This window comes from Oncorhynchus mykiss, chromosome 20, assembly GCF_057628025.1.
Source record: "Oncorhynchus mykiss isolate SJ-2025 chromosome 20, ASM5762802v1, whole genome shotgun sequence".
Taxonomy (NCBI): Eukaryota; Metazoa; Chordata; class Actinopteri; order Salmoniformes; family Salmonidae; genus Oncorhynchus; species Oncorhynchus mykiss.
This window is the reverse complement of record NC_143041.1, coordinates 9,973,811-9,991,102: the sequence shown is the minus strand read 5'-3', so window position 1 is coordinate 9,991,102 and position 17,292 is coordinate 9,973,811. Positions and strand designations below refer to the sequence as shown.

The 17,292-nt window shown below is 43.0% G+C and overlaps 1 protein-coding gene, 1 long non-coding RNA gene and 1 pseudogene across 3 annotated transcripts in view; 2 read left to right on the top strand and 1 right to left on the bottom strand.

Moving 5' to 3' along the window:
* Positions 1–2,751, top strand: LOC149974357 (uncharacterized). The gene is made up of 2 exons (XR_016489234.1): positions 1–233; positions 2,121–2,751. It is a non-coding gene; the product is annotated as an uncharacterized LOC149974357 (long non-coding RNA).
* mrtfba (myocardin related transcription factor Ba) overlaps positions 1–13,900 on the top strand; it is a 43,945-nt gene extending 30,045 nt beyond the window's left edge. Inside the window, exons 13-14 of the mRNA XM_021576115.3 lie at positions 7,908–7,968; positions 8,158–13,900. Coding sequence (XP_021431790.2) covers positions 7,908–7,968; positions 8,158–8,657 — 561 coding nt within the window. The 3' untranslated portion in view covers positions 8,658–13,900. The remainder of the gene's footprint in view (positions 1–7,907; positions 7,969–8,157) is intronic.
* An 866-nt stretch (positions 13,901–14,766) lies between these two features.
* On the bottom strand, positions 14,767–15,761 carry LOC149974356 (LITAF domain-containing protein pseudogene; annotated as a pseudogene). Its single transcript, XR_016489226.1, has 2 exons — positions 15,485–15,761; positions 14,767–14,966 (listed from the first exon to the last, which is right to left on the bottom strand). The product of XR_016489226.1 is annotated as an LITAF domain-containing protein pseudogene (transcript).
* Between the last annotated feature and the right edge of the window lie 1,531 nt (positions 15,762–17,292).

Below are 17,292 nucleotides of genomic sequence, written 5' to 3'. Positions count from 1 at the left end.
ATTTTCGCCTTGACGATCAGAGGGGTTGCTGTAAGGCTTTTTACGCGCAGCTGTATTTCGGAAAGTTGTTTCAACGATTTCATTGAAGATATCCTGGCGAATACTTCATGTAAAGCGAAGTCAAACTCTAAAGTAAAAGTGAGACAGATTTTTTGTTTGAGGAATCTTGGAGTGTTATCATTCAAACGAACTGAGGAGCTGTTTCTGCAAGGACAGGACGTACTTCTGGACGGGTAAGTGCTAATGCCGTTTTATGAAATATAAAAATATATATATAATATATATATATTTTTTTGCAATGAAATGTGTAGTTTGTTTTTGTGTGTGTGTGTATATACAGTGCCTTGCGAAAGTATTCGGCCCCCTTGAACTTTGCGACCTTTTGCCACATTTCAGGCTTCAAACATAAAGATATACAACTGTATTTTTTTGTGAAGAATCAACAACAAGTGGGACACAATCATGAAGTGGAACGACATTTATTGGATATTTCAAACTTTTTTAACAAATCAAAAACGGACAAATTGGGCGTGCAAAATTATTCAGCCCCCTTAAGTTAATACTTTGTAGCGCCACCTTTTGCTGCGATTACAGCTGTAAGTCGCTTGGGGTATGTCTCTATCAGTTTTGCACATCGAGAGACTGACATTTTTTCCCATTCCTCCTTGCAAAACAGCTCGAGCTCAGTGAGGTTGGATGGAGAGCATTTGTGAACAGCAGTTTTCAGTTCTTTCCACAGATTCTCGATTGGATTCAGGTCTGGACTTTGACTTGGCCATTCTAACACCTGGATATGTTTATTTTTGAACCATTCCATTGTAGATTTTGCTTTATGTTTTGGATCATTGTCTTGTTGGAAGACAAATCTCCGTCCCAGTCTCAGGTCTTTTGCAGACTCCATCAGGTTTTCTTCCAGAATGGTCCTGTATTTGGCTCCATCCATCTTCCCATCAATTTTAACCATCTTCCCTGTCCCTGCTGAAGAAAAGCAGGCCCTGAACCATGATGCTGCCACCACCATGTTTGACCGTGGGGATGGTGTGTTCAGCTGTGTTGCTTTTATGCCAAACATAACGTTTTGCATTGTTGCCAAAAAGTTCAATTTTGGTTTCATCTGACCAGAGCACCTTCTTCCACATGTTTGGTGTGTCTCCCAGGTGGCTTGTGGCAAACTTTAAACAACACTTTTTCTGGATATCTTTAAGAAATGGCTTTCTTCTTGCCACTCTTCCATAAAGGCCAGATTTGTGCAATATACGACTGATTGTTGTCCTATGGACAGAGTCTCCCACCTCAGCTGTAGATCTCTGCAGTTCATCCAGAGTGATCATGGGCCTCTTGGCTGCATCTCTGATCAGTCTTCTCCTTGTATGAGCTGAAAGTTTAGAGGGACGGCCAGGTCTTGGTAGATTTGCAGTGGTCTGATACTCCTTCCATTTCAATATTATCGCTTGCACAGTGCTCCTTGGGATGTTTAAAGCTTGGGAAATCTTTTTGTATCCGAATCCGGCTTTAAACTTCTTCACAACAGTATCCCAGACCTGCCTGGTGTGTTCCTTGTTCTTCATGATGCTCTCTGCGCTTTTAACGGACCTCTGAGACTATCACAGTGCAGGTGCATTTATACGGAGACTTGATTACACACAGGTGGATTGTATTTATCATCATTAGTCATTTAGGTCAACATTGGATCATTCAGAGATCCTCACTGAACTTCTGGAGAGAGTTTGCTGCACTGAAAGTAAAGGGGCTGAATAATTTTGCACGCCCAATTTTTCAGTTTTTGATTTGTTAAAAAAGTTTGAAATATCCAATAAATGTCGTTCCACTTCATGATTGTGTCCCACTTGTTGTTGATTCTTCACAAAAAAATACAGTTTTATATCTTTATGTTTGAAGCCTGAAATGTGGCAAAAGGTCGCAAAGTTCAAGGGGGCCGAATACTTTCGCAAGGCACTGTATATATATATACACACACACACACAACAATGGCCGTAGTTGAATGGAACACCTTAGTGACTGTTCCCTCTGCTCTATACAATCAATACATATCTGTTTATTTTATGTGATGATAAAAGGCTCAGACAATACAAATATTTTTTTTATGTTTTCTTTCACAGTGATAGCGACTCCGACTGGGAGGCCCCGGTGCCAAGCTGCCCGCTCTACCTGTGCCCCCAGTGGTGTTCATATGCCACAGTTCATTACTGCAGGCATGACTGTGCCTCAGGGCCAAAAGGGCACAGCATGGAGGCGTTGTTGTGTTCCGTGTCGCATGAAATGCACCACTTGTTCAGTTTGCCTCTGCTTTACATCAGAAAGAGACTGCTATGGGACAGGGCACAGGCAGCAAAATACTGTGACGAGGACTTCTAAGGGGTGTACTGTTTTTTTTATATTTTTTTGTATTTATTTTCTAATATTTTTTTTTAAACATTTTTTGTGTGTGTGTGTTAGAATTGCTTTTTGATATGTTGTGTATATAGTTATTTGCACTGCTGTATATAGTTATAGGTCATTTCACCAATTCGGCCACTTGGGTACATTTGGGCAACTTGTGTGGGACACCTGGGTGACTTCATGCTAAATGTCATGTAGCTCACCCATTCCAGAAGTTATCTGTCTCAAACTTTGCACACCTACAGTTGCCCTCTTGTGTTATCCATCAAAATTATCTTCAGCATCCTATCTGACTGTGTGGCTATTCTAGTACATGTGAAAGATGATACTACAACAATAAAAAACTGAAAACATTTATATTTTTTTCTCTTTTCTTCCACCAGATCTACTGTGTTATATTCTCCTACATTTCATTAACATTTCCACAAACTTCAGAATGTTTCCATTCAAATGATACCAAGAATATGCATATCCTTGCCTCTGGGGCTGAGCTACAGGCAGTTAGATTAGGGTATGTCTTCAGGCGGAAATTAAGAACAAAGGGTTGCAGCCATAACAGGTTAAGTCGGTGCACATGCGAACACTCTCTTGCAGTCTTTATCTCTCCAACTCTATTCAAATTGCATCCAAAATAGATCATCCTGTTCAAGATTGATATATAGATATCCTAGCCTACCTCGTTCAGGTTTTATTTTTATTTAACTAGGCAAGTCGGCTAAGAACGCATTCTTAATTACAATGACGGCCTACCAAAAGGCAAAAGGCCTCTTGCGGAAATACAAATATAGGACAAAACACACATCACTACATAGAGAGAGACCTAAGACAACACAACATGGCGGCAGCAGCACAACACAACATGGTTAGAGCACAAAACAGGGTACAGACATCATTGGGCACAGACAACAGCACAAAGGGCAAGAAGGTAGAGACAACAATACATCAAGCAAGCAGCCACAACTGTCAGTAAGAGTGTCCATGACTGAGTCTATGAATGAGATTGAGTGTTTGTTGCAGCTCGTTCCAGTCGCGAACTGAAAAGACGAGCGACCCAGGGATGTGGGCTTTGCGGACCTTTAACAAAATGTGACTGGCAGAACGGGTGTTGTATGTGGAGGATGAGGGCTGCAGTAGATATCTCAGATAGGGGGGAGTTAAGCCTAAGAGGGTTTTATAAATAAGCAAAGAACCAGTGGGTCTTGTGACTGGTATACAGACCTGACCAGTTTACAGAGGAGTATAGAGTGCAGTGATGTGTCCTATAAGGAGCATTGGTGGCAAATCTGATGGCCGAATGGGAAAGAACATCTAGCCGCTCGAGAGCACCCTTACCTACCGATCTATAAATTATGTCTCCGTAATCTAGCATGGGTAGGATGGTCATCTGAATCCGGGTTAGTTTTGCAGCTGGGTTGAAAGAGGAGTGATTATGATAGAGAAATCTAGACTTGGTTAACTTTAGCCTGCAACTTTGATATGTGCTGAGAGGACAGTGTACCGTCTATCCATACTCCCGAGTACTTGTATGAGGTGACTACCTCAAGCTCTACTACCTCTGAAGGTTTAATCACACCTGTGGGAAGAGGGGCATTCTTCTTACGAAACCACATGACCTTTGTGTTGGAGGTGTTCAGAACAGGGTTATGGGTAGAGAAAGCTTGTTGGACACCAAGAAAGCTTTGTTGTAGAGCATTTAACACAAAATCCGGGGAGGGGCCAGCTGAGTATGACTATCGTCTGAACAGTAATGGATGAGAGAGCTTCTTCAGCTATGTTGATGTAAATGGAGAAGAGCGTGGGATCGAGCCTTGGGGTACACCCTTGGTGACAGGCAGTGGCTGAGACAGCAGATGTTCTGACTTTATACACTGCATTCTTTGAGAGAGGTAATTAGCAAACCAGGCCAAAGACCCCTTGGACACCAATACTCCTTAGCCGGCCCACAATAATGGAGTGGTCTACCGTATCAAAATACTTTGGCCAAGTCAATAAAAATAGCAGCACAACATTGCTTAGAGTCAAGGGCAATGGTGACATCATTGAGGACCTTTTAAGGTTGCAGTGACACATCCATAACCTGAGCGGAAACCATATTGCATACCCGAGAGAATACTATAGACATCAAGAAAGCCAGTCAGTTGATTATTGACAAGTTCTTCCAACACTGTTGATAAACAAGGCAAACTAGAAATAGGCCTATAACAGTTTGATCTCCCCTTTAAATAAAGGACGAACCGTGGCTGCCTTCCAAGCAATGGGAACCTCACCAGAGAGGATAGACAGGCTTGGCGGTTATAGGGGCAGCAACCTTAAAGAATAATGGGTCTTAACCATCTGACCCAGATGTTTTTTTTTGCGTCAAGTTTAAGGAGCTTCTCTAGCACCTCGGACTCAGTGACTGCCTGCAGGGAGAAATTTTGTAGTGGGGCAGGGGGGAAAAAGGGAGGAGCATCGGGGCTAGTAGCATTATAAGGCGCTAGCGTCCCACCTCGACAACAGCCAGTGAAATTGCAGGGCGCCAAATTCAAACCAAAAGAAATCCCATAATTAAAACTACTCAAACATACAAGTATTATACACAATTTTAAAGATAAACTTCTTGTAAATCCAACCACAGTGTCCGATTTCAAATAGGCTTTATGGCGAAAGCACACCAAACGATTGTTAGGTCAGCGCCTAGTCACAGAAAACTATACAACCATTTTCCAGCCAAGGAGAGGACTCACAAAAGTCAAAAATAGCGATTAAATTAATCACTAACCTTTGATGATCATCAGATGACACTCACAGGACTTCATGTTACACAATAGATGTTCGTTTTGTTCGATAATGTCCCTATTTATGACCAAAAAGCTAATTTGAAATTGGTGGGTTATGTTCAGAAATGCATTGTCTCAAACAAACATCTGGTGAAAGTGCAGAGAGCCACATCAAATAACAGAAATACTCATCATAAACATTGATAAAAGATAAGTGTTAAACATACGAAAAAAGAAACTTCTCCTTAATGCAACTGCTGTGTCAGATTTCAAAAAGGTTTTACGGCGAAAGCACACTTTGCGATTATGTTAGGTCCGCGCCTAGCCACAGAAACCCATATAGCCATTTTCCAAACAAGGAGAGGTGTCAGAAATAGCATTAAAATGAATCACTTACCTTTGAGCTTCATCTGGTGGCACTCCCAGGTCTCCATGTTAGACAATAAATGTTATTTTTGTTCGATAATGTCCCTCTTTATGACCAAAAACCTCCTTGTTCGCACGTTTTGTCCAGTAATCCGAATGCACAAGGCATGGGCACTAAGTCCAGATGAAAACTTTTTTAAAAGTACAATAAAAGTTTGTAGAAACATGCCAAACGATGTTTAAAATCAATCCTCCAGTTGTTTTTGTCATAAATAATATTTCGACCGGACAAAAGCTTTGTCAATAGAAAAGGAGAAACAAGAAAGGCGCGTTCCTGATCAGGCGCATGGCTGATGTCTGGAAATTTCCGCTGTCCACTGATTGAAAGTGGTGTATCTCCCTCATTTTTCAGAGTAAAAGCCTGAAACAATGCCTAAAGACTGGCCACATGTAGAGGAAGCAATAGAGCTTGTGAACTGGGTCTTTATATGGTGGATAGGCTTTCAATGGAAAAACAGCCTTTCAAAATAATAGTACTTCCTGGTTGGATTTTCCTCAGGTTTTTGCCTGTCATATCAGTTCTGTTATACTCACAGACATTATTTTAACAGTTTTGGAAACTTTAGAGTTTTCTATCCGAATCTACTAATATGCATATCTTAGCTTATGGGCCTGAGTAGCAGGCAGTTTAATATGGGCACGCTTTTCATCAGGAGGGGAAAATACTGCCCCCTTCCCAAGACCGGTTAAGGGACATGGGCAGCTGTGTTTTAACCTGTCTTTTAACCATTTTCCAGAACTTCTTGGGGTTAGACCCACAAAGGGAGAACTGCTTCTTAAAATAACTAACTTTGGCCTTCTGGATAGCCTGAGTGCACTTTTTCTCATTTGCCTGAACGAGAGTATGCCTGAGTATGCATGTGCTGTGCCTTTCACCAAATGCAATTCTCGTGATGGAGTAACTCTGCAAGATCACGGTCGAACCAGGGGCTGAACCTGTTTTTAAATCTTATTTTCTTTATGGGGGCGTTTTGTTAACAAAATCACTTACAATATTGAAAAATAAGGTCCAAGCGTCTTAGACAGAGGGGATCAAGCGGATTCTTTACCAATTTACAGAGGCCAGGTAATGCATTCAATGCCTTATATTTAGGTAATTAAGGACGGCTTATGCATAAAAAGCTTTTAACTTATAGCCTCTGTCTCTTGCGCAATACGCAAGCATCTATGCTCCGTTGGCCTCTCTGTTAAAAAGGCTCCTTAGCTCTTGGAGTCTCATGTAAATAAAGCTAGACTATAATAGCTTGCTGGACGTTATGCTTTGAGAGTTTCTTATACGTATAGTCTGTTTGAAGAGGGACGGAAGCTCTTTTTTTCTGAATGTTAAATACAGCAGCCCAATAGAACTCCCAGTTAGATTGAAAGAAGAGCGAACTCTCAATGGCGGTAGGCAAAAGCAGTTATTTATTCAGACCCATAACAATTCAATGCTCGTGGAGAGAAGTGAAAGCCGTCTGCATCTAATTCTAGTCATACATTATTCAAGCATGTCAGAATGATGAAGATAAGGACAACAAAATGTATTTAATTTAACTGTTGAAAGTGAGGAAGGAATGAAATGACACTAAAGAGAGAGGGGAGGAAGGCTAATTAACTTTTGTGGAAATATTATGAGAAGTGTAAATCCAACTCGCTAGCCTGTACTTGTAACTTTATAGGCCTCTTGTGCTGCACCAGAATTCAATGTTCTGGCTCTGCTTTATCGTGGTTTGAACGAGGTGTGTAATTTCAGTCCATATAATACAATCCAGTAATAGTCTACACTCAAAAAGATTTGCCTACCGGAGCTAGTTTAATTTATTTACCCAAGAGAGCATATAGCTAGCAACATCTATGTGCTTTTATGTTTTTCTGTCGTGCGTAATGTGGAGTAGCAAATATCATAAAGGCTATGTATTGAATAACGGCACAATCATTTGAGTTTTTGGGGCTTGGGCTCATTAAATGTATTTTTAATGTAGGACTCATAAAATGTATTTAATCAGGCTCAGGTTGCATCAGATTTGAATTTTCAATCAAAGCTCTAATCAAATCCAGACAGGCCTATTTATATGTTTTATAACGCTTTTGAATGACACTTCTGGTTTTGGCGGAAAATATCGGGTTACATGGGAGAAAAGTGATTTATTCTCTGGATGAAACATTTTGTGAAATACTGGGAAAATATTCAACCCCAGTTGAACACACACGCTCGTACAGTAAGACAGACACACAAACACATTCACAAATGTATGATGTGCGCTTTGTAATGCAATTGGTCACACCCAAGAGTCATGTTATTGGTCGTGCATCTCCACCCCCTTACCTTATTGGCTCTCTCAGGTTTCCACGGCAACCAGCCAGCAGATGGATGACCTGTTTGACATCCTGATTCAGAGTGGAGGTGAGAACTCACAGCATGAAGAAGCATTTACACCTTTAGCTCCTTGTTCTAACCCTGAAGTGACTAAGTTACAGCCATCTGGTCTTTTCAAACAGTGATAAGGTTGGCGTTTCTTTTTAGACTTCAGCCTGTGTTACAATACAGGTAAATAATCTTTCCTATCCTATTCCTGTCTCTTTTCTCCTCCAGAGATCACGCCATTCATCCAGCAGGACCTGCCTTCTCTAAGCACTAAGACTGTCCCTGTCACAGCCAACATCACTACCCTACCTGTCAACACTGCCCTGTTCAGAACCCCTCCACAGATCCAGGTTGCTCCCCCTCCCACCCCTCCCTTCAACCCCCTGCCCCTCCCCAGCCTGGCCTCCGACAACCAGCTGGAGGCCTTCCTGGAGGGGACTCTGAACAACCCGTCCCCAACCACGGATCCCCGCACCCTGGGTCTGATCGAGGAGTTGCAGTCCCAGCTCCTGGATCAACCCTACTCCCCAATGGACACCTCAGAGCTGTCCTTCTGCGACTCCACGTCTCCCCCTTCCTCCCTCAACATGGGCTTGTCCGACACAGTCCTGGACAACATGGAGTGGCTGGATCTAACCATGCCGTCCGACCCCGCGGGGGGGCTCACACCCCTGGGGATTCCTTCAGACTTCCTGGATACACACGACCTGCAGCTGCACTGGGACTGAGGGAGAAGGGATGGATGGAGTGAGGAAGGAAGGAAGAGGAGGAGTGGTGCAGGGATAGAGGGACTCAATGTAACAAATACAGACTTGGTCAGGTGATGTTAGTCCTCCTTGTGTATTTAAAACATAAAAAATATTTAAAATGTTATGCCATATAATAAGATTAGCCAGCTGGTGATCGGGGCAGTGGATGTTTAATAGGAGTACTGGGACCAGAGCCAAATGAACAAGGAGGCAGGTGGTATGTAAATATCCTGTAAATGTTAGCTGTTCCCTCAGCCCTGCTGGAGTTTTTATTGAATTGGGCAAAGCTTTCACTATACAACACATGGCAGTCAGCCTTACGCTGTTCAGCTTTCCTTGCGGTGAACACGTGGATGTGTTAACTTAGCATGCGTTTCACATTGGTCATGCTACAGGGTCTGGATCTACAGCCATTGCTCTGTGGAAGCATGCTGCTGTGCCATACAGTCAGTCTGAGAATGTGGTTTGTTTATTACAGATCTGCTGTGCACAAGCCACGACAAACAGCATAACTGACCCAAGTAAAACTGACAAGAGTACAAGGCTGTTTTACACTGGTCTTTTTTTTTGCGCCATACCTATATTTGGTATTGCGACATACCTATATTTGGTATTGCGACATACCTATATTTGGTATTGCGACATACCTATATTTGGTATTGCGACATACCTATATTTGGTATTGCGACATAGCTACATATAGTTTTGGATGAGACTGTTTTTTTCCTGAACAAAACAGACGCTGTGGTCAGTTGGACTATTTAAGCAACTGAACTGACACTGAGAACAAAGACTCACTCCTATTGGATGAGGAGGAGTGGACTCCTCCCACTCTGAGCTATGCACTAAGGAGGCGGGCCTTACACCTGCCCCTCACACAAGGAAATCTGAATCACAGATAAAGATTTTAATGAACCGTTTATTGAAAAAAACGTCGATCCACGTGTTGGTTATCTTTGTGTACTTTCAATTCAAGGATTCCAAGTTGATCCGTCTGAAAGAAAGTGGAGACTACATTGTTGGCAGCTTTATCTTCTGAAAGACAACTGACGTATCAGTGGCAAGGGAACAATTATGCTATCACACAGGTACACTACATAGAGGTTAATGTGTATATACTTACTGTATGCTAGCCTGGTCCCAAGGCTGTTTGTGCTCTTGCCAACTCCATTGCTTATTGCCAAGCATGTTTGACATGACAATGAGTGACAAGAAGTTGGCATGATAGTCTGAGTGCCAGTTGTTTTGTATGCTACAAGTGTTTGTGACATGTTTTAATGTGGCTGCATGACCTCTGGCAGAAAGAGGTGCTATACTGTAATCTTCTCTGTCTGTCCTGAAATCTGTCTGTCAAATCTCTGCATTTGTCTCGGTCTCTCAGCATTCTTCTCAGTCTCTCATTGTGTGTCTGTGGTTCTGTCTGAGAAATGATGCATGATGTCTCTGTCTGCATGTGTGTCTATGTGTGCCCTTTCTGTGTGTCTCTGTGTTGTTGAACGTTTTAAACCATGTCTGATATCGGGCTATATTTGTCTCTGTCACTGAGTTGGCTGCAACTCACTTGAGTCGTCTTTATTTTTATGAAGTTGGACGTTCATAAGACAAATGAACAACTTTTATAGGCTGAGTTTTAAAAAGGTTTGTCTCACAGAACAGCTTTGTAGGACTGTTCCCTCTGTCCTGTTTGGTTTGTGTTATGTGGTAAAACGCACAGTAAACACCCACAGTGGTGTGACCAACAGAGTTAAACTAAAAGGGATGACATTAAGCTTCTGGTATAGCTACCATTTTGTGGCTGAATTTGATGATGGTGTTTGTGTATAATGTATAATTTTTTTTTAAATTTGCGTTGTGTAGTTCTTTCTACCTGGCATATCATGTCAAACGACTTTAGTAGTACTCAGCATCTCAATCCAAATATTATTCTGATCAATATTGTATAGAACTAATACGGTTGTACTGTATAGCACTTTGGAATATCATGGCTTTATTTTGATGTTTGAACAATCATTCTTATCCAACAAGTCAAACACTAAGGATAACATATAGGCAGGTAATAATGCCAAATACTGTCCACACTGTCTGTTACCATTAGGAACCAGATGCTTGTAACTGTGGTTTAGGGCTATCAAGGAATTATTTGTTTTTCAATTGTTGCCTAATAAGGCAGTGAAACATTGGTGAAAATCTATTGTTGCCACTTTTTTAAAATTGTATTTATCACATTTTTGTGTTCTGAAATCCAATAGTTTTTTCTGTATATATGCAAGAGGAAGATTACTGTAAATGTTTTTTTTTTACCACCCATACCAGAAATATATGGCCAAAAGCATCTATATACATGGGTATGCTGTAAAATATGACGGTTGGATTCTAAAACATTTAGATTCTGAATCATGTCAAACCTGTGTACTACTACTGTTAATAGGATGTTAGTGAAGCAATAAGGCCATAGCCTTACACTTACAGCACTGGTTCATTTGTGTTGTCGCTATCTCATAACAAGATGTCATCGTGTTGATCATTGCAAGCGGATCTTGATTTCGGCCTTACCTAATTCTGTGTCTTCTGTATGGTACTTGTCTCCCGTTCAACCCTGGTTCTTTGTCTGAAATGTAACTACACTGAACAAAAGTGTAAACGCAACATTTTCAAAGATTTTAGTTCATATAAGGAAATCCGTCAATTGAAATACATTCACTAGGCCCTACTCTATGGATTTCACATGACTGGGAATAAGATGTGTATCTGTTGGCCACAGATACCTTAAAAAAGGTAGGGGTGTGGATCAGAAAACCAGTCAGTATCTGGTGTGACCACCATTTGCCTCAGGCAGCATGACACATCTCCTTCACATAGAGTTGATCAGGCTGTTGATTGGGGCATGTTGTCCCACTCCTCTGGATATTGGTGGGAACTGGAACATGCTGTCATACACATCGATCCATAGCATCCCAAAAATGCTCAATGGGTGACCTGTCTGAGTATGCAGGTCATGTAGGAACTGGGACATTTTCAGTTTCCAGAAATTGTGTACAGATCTTTCTGACAGGGGCTGTGTATTTTCATGCTGAAACATGAGGTGATGGTGGCACGACAATGAGCCGCAGGATCTCTGTGCATTCAAATTGCAATCAATAAAATGCAATTGTGTTCGTTGTCCATAGCTTATGCCTGCCCATACCTTAACCCCACCACCACCATGGGGTACTCTGTTCACAACGTTGACATCAGAAAACCTCTAACTCACACATCGGCCATGTACCCGGTACAGTTGAAACCTTGATTCAACCATGATTAGCACCAGTGGGAATCGAGGGTGCGCCTTTGCCCACTGCAGTCTTTTACGACGCCCAAACTGCAGTCAGGTCAAGACTCTGAGCACACTGATGAGCTTTCCTGAGACGATTTATGACCTTAAGGTCAGAAATTATTCGGTTGTTCAGACCCGCAATTTCTTCAGCTGTCCGGTTGGCTGGTCTCAGACGGTTACGCAGGTGAAGAAGCGGATGTGGAGGTCCTGGGCTGGCGTGGTTACACCTGGTCTAACCGGATGTGGAGGTCCTGGGCTGGCGTGGTTACACCTGGTCTAACTGGATGTGGAGGTCCTGGGCTGGCGTGGTTACACCTGGTCTAACCGGATGTGGAGGTCCTGGGCTGGCGTGGTTACACCTGGTCTAACTGGATGTGGAGGTCCTGGGCTGGCGTGGTTACACCTGGTCTAACCGGATGTGGAGGTCCTGGGCTGGTGTGGTTACACCTGGTCTAACTGGATGTGGAGGTCCTGGGCTGGCGTGGTTACACCTGGTCTAACCGGATGTGGAGGTCCTGGGCTGGCGTGGTTACACCTGGTCTAACCGGATGTGGAGGTCCTGGGCTGGTGTGGTTACACCTGGTCTAACTGGATGTGGAGGTCCTGGGCTGGCATGGTTACACCTGGTCTAACCGGATGTGGAGGTCCTGGGCTGGTGTGGTTACACCTGGTCTAACTGGATGTGGAGGTCCTGGGCTGGCGTGGTTACACCTGGTCTAACTGGATGTGGAGGTCCTGGGCTGGTGTGGTTACACCTGGTCTAACCGGATGTGGAGGTCCTGGGCTGGTGTGGTTACACCTGGTCTAACTGGATGTGGAGGTCCTGGGCTGGCATGGTTACACCTGGTCTAACTGGATGTGGAGGTCCTGGGCTGGTGTGGTTACACCTGGTCTAACTGGATGTGGAGGTCCTGGGCTGGTGTGGTTACACCTGGTCTAACCGGATGTGGAGGTCCTGGGCTGGTGTGGTTACACCTGGTCTAACTGGATGTGGAGGTCCTGGGCTGGTGTGGTTACACCTGGTCTAACTGGATGTGGAGGTCCTGGGCTGGCGTGGTTACACCTGGTCTAACTGGATGTGGAGGTCCTGGGCTGGCGTGGTTACACCTGGTCTAACTGGATGTGGAGGTCCTGGGCTGGCGTGGTTACACCTGGTCTAACTGGATGTGGAGGTCCTGGGCTGGTGTGGTTACACCTGGTCTAACTGGATGTGGAGGTCCTGGGCTGGCGTGGTTACACCTGGTCTAACTGGACGTGGAGGTCCTGGGCTGGCGTGGTTACACCTGGTCTGTGCTTGTGAGGCCGGTTGCCAAATTCTCTAAAACGACGTTTAGGCCGCTTATGGTAGAGAAATTAACGTTCCATTCTCTGACAACCGCCCTGGTGGACATTCCAGCAGTCCGCATGCCAATTGCACGCTCCCTCAAAACTTGACTGCAAATTTCAGAGTGGACTTTTATTGTCCCCAGCACAAGATGCACCTTAGTAATGATCATGCTGTTTAACCAGCTTCTTGATATGCCACACCTGTCAGGTGGATGGAGTATTTTGGCAAAGGAGAAATGCTCAGTAACACAACATTTGAGAGAGATAAGCTTTTGGTGTGTATGGAACATTTCTGCAATCTTTTATTTCAGCTCATGAAACATGGGACCAACATTTTATATGTTGTGTTTTATATTTTTGTTCAGTGTAGTAAGACATTTGCCCCCCCCCCCCCCCCCCCCCCACACACACACACTGTCAAGTCTGTCATCTGTACACCATACATACATTTTGCACATTGTGTACACACTTGTCATGCATATTTTTATACATGTGTAGCACATCCATTGTATCTATTTTGTAAATAATATGAAAACGTATGTACTGAATGCCTTTTGTGTCAATAAAATGTGGTGCATTGTGAGTCTCCTAACATCTGCGGCTGGAGGCCAGCGCTCACGTGAGGTTTGGTCCTGGGCTGCTGAGATTATTGTTAAAGTTCTACTGTGAATATCTTTTGAAATGATGTTAAGCTGTCAAAAACAAACACAGCATCATACTCCGTTGTATAATTGTGCTATATAAAAGTAGTAAGCATTTGAGGCATTATTAGATTTGATGTTCTGTAGTTCCACAAGATTAAACAAAACACTTGAAAGGAAAATAGAAAATTACAGTTCACAACATTTGCCAGGTTAATTCACTTACGTTGACCTTTGTCACTGTAAAGAAAGAGGGAAGTAGAATATACAGGCTATTGTTGCTTGCTGGTAAATGTTTGTCTTCATTTTCATAAATCCTAGGTGGTTGTGTGGTAAATGGCTTACTGTCAATGCATCACCTGCTTTCCCTTTGACATTTGCATGAACAATGCGTTGATTAGCCTTCAATGATCATGTTCTCATACAGTCTCTGGTGAGTAGAAACATTTTCTCTCTTAGAATATACAAACGTATGTTCTACAGATAATGAAGCAAGGAACGCTATATTCTTTCAGTATGTGTTATTCCAGTCCATCATTTTGGTCAGAAAGTCTTCTCAGGTTCTGTTGGATTCTGCACCGTTGATAGAACCAAATGCTGTCACAGCTGGACACTGCTCAAGATTCATAGTGCTTTTTAGGATCATCCTCCCAACTTTTTCAAGAAAGAAACTATCACCCCAACAACAATCTCCATCCCCTCAAACTGTGATCATAACACAGTACTGTACGGCATCTGCCACCAGGTGTCATTAGAGCTGTCCAGTCTCTCGCCTTCTAATGTCCCACAGTTCAGAGGGCATAACGCCCATCCAACCACTCCATTCACTGTCTCCCTCCATCCAACACCAAAGAAACAGTAGCCAGTGATATAGTATCTGTAGAAGTACCATTCTGTCTTCACATCCGTTCTGCGGTGTAGATGTTGCTGTGACACTCAGGGCATCGATGTCTGACGTCCTTTAGGTTGTCCAAGCAGAAGGGGATGAGACAGCACCCAGCCACACACCTGGCAGAGGGGGTTTATACAGTATTATGAACTGGGTGGTTTGAGGTCTGAATGCTGATTGGCTAAAAGCCATGGTATATCAGACCTTATACCACGGGTATGACAAAACGTGTCTTTTTACTGTTCTAATTATGTTGGTAAACAGTTTATAATAGCACAAAGGCATCTCGGGGTGGTGCAATATACCATGGCTAAGGGCTGTATCCATTTACTCTGCATCTTTGTGCATAAGAACAGCCCTTAGCCCTGGTATATTGGCCATATACCACACCCCCCCAGGCCTTATTGCTTAATTAAGACAGACTAAAATAAGAGCACATCTGGTTTCTGCTTATCTGGTTGTAGGATAAAGTTGCCCCTAGACTTTGATCTAAGGACGGATGTTTTAGAGGAGTGCTGACCTATGGTCAGTTTTGCTTTTTATACAACAATGAATAAGACCACATGAACAGGGAGCAGCTCCTAAATCATCACTCCTCTGTGACGTTTGATACTAGAACTTGTCTGACAGGACTCACCCTAACATGCTGGACACAAGGCATAGCATCCAGGCTGCCCCTCCTATTTTGCGATATGTTTCCGTGGTGATGACCTGCTCGCAGATAGGGCATTGGACGATCGCTGGGTCACTATTGAGCTTCTCCACCTCCACTATGTCCTCTGGGGCCTCTGGAGGAGAGGAGAAAACAGGCATTGTCGTTGCCATCTATGCTCACCTGGACATACTGTAGATGGAGAAATTACAAGTACTGTAGAGCTTATGTCAGAGCTTGTCTCATGTATCCACTCTACCTAATTGTTCATCCTACCAATGCTCACACACACATACCTGGCGCAGCAGGAGGTGTAGCCTGTGTATATTGTTTCATGTTCTCTGGTGTGTTACTCGGTAGGACATACACTCCTTGATAGGGGGCAATGAGATCCTCTGTATAGTCTACAACAACAAAAAAAGTGTGCTCAGTGATGAGGAAATAAAGTTATGAAACATCATATTGACATCTATCCAAACATGAATGGAAAGCATAAATCAATAGTTAGTTTTTACAGACAGGACAAAGATCTCTGCTGCACTTTAGGCTCAAGCAAACAATCAAGCTTAAAATATCTAAGATAAGGCAGCTTGTTTCAAAATGTATTTGCTGTGTACAGGACTGGTATAGTGAGCAGGTGTCTGTCTACCTGACAGTGGTTTATGATCCGGTCCAATGTTGTTGTCTGTCTGTATCTGTAGTAGCTCCTGTTCTCTTTCCACCAGATCATGTAGCTCCTGTTCTATGGCCTCCAGCTCTGTAGGCTCGGACTCCTCTGGGAAAGAGACTGTAGGGGACAGAGCTGGGCGACGGAGGGAGACAGAGTAAGATGTGGTTGAAAAGCTTTGGGATAGCTTCAGAACACAAGAAACCAACACTGCTTTTCAGTTCCTCAATAAGTAGAGGAGACCGGGGTTGGTTGTCTCCCTGGGTTGGTGTTCACAGTGCTAGTTACTCACAATCTAAATGGCACTCATTTATATTTCAACCTTGACTCGGGTACACAACATAGTAAATGTCTGGGACACTCCAATTAGTCTATTTTATGTTTCGTTTTAATTACTTGGATGTCCATCCATTTTGAATATGTTACGAATTACAATTCCTACAATATGTTACACATTTGCTAAACCTATGTTATGAATTCCAATATGTTGTCGCTAATGTTAGCGAGGTGGCTAACGTTAGTTAGGCTAGGGGTTAAGGTTAGGGGAAGGGTTAGCTTATATGCGAAGTTGCAAATTAGCTAAAGCTGTCCGTGATGAGATTCAAACACGCAACCTTTGGGTTGCTAGACGTCCCAACTTTAATATTTGCCTAAAGTACCTTGTGTCTTTTGTAACCAAACCAAATATAACATATCATACTAATTTGATTGCCCCGGATTGATGTTTACTATGTTACGTCTAGTCTATGAGACCAGGCCGGCTATTTAGAAATTGAATGTGTGAATTTCTTTGAAAGAACTAATCCACTTGGTCAATTCATGTCAGCATGAAGTGAGGAGAATGTATGTGTTTCTCATAGGTTAAAGTAATGTGTGCGTGTGTGCCACCTACACACAGTACACTATATATACAAAGTATATATACACCCCTTCAAATGAGTGGATAAGCCACACCCGTTGCTGACAGGTGTATAAAATCGAGCACACAGCCATGCAATCTCCATAGACAAACATTGGCAGTATAATGGTCTTACTGAAGAGCTCAGTGACTTTCAACGTGGCACCCTCATAGGATGCCACCTTTCCAAGTCAGTTTGTCAAATTTCTGCCCTGCTAGAGCTGCCCC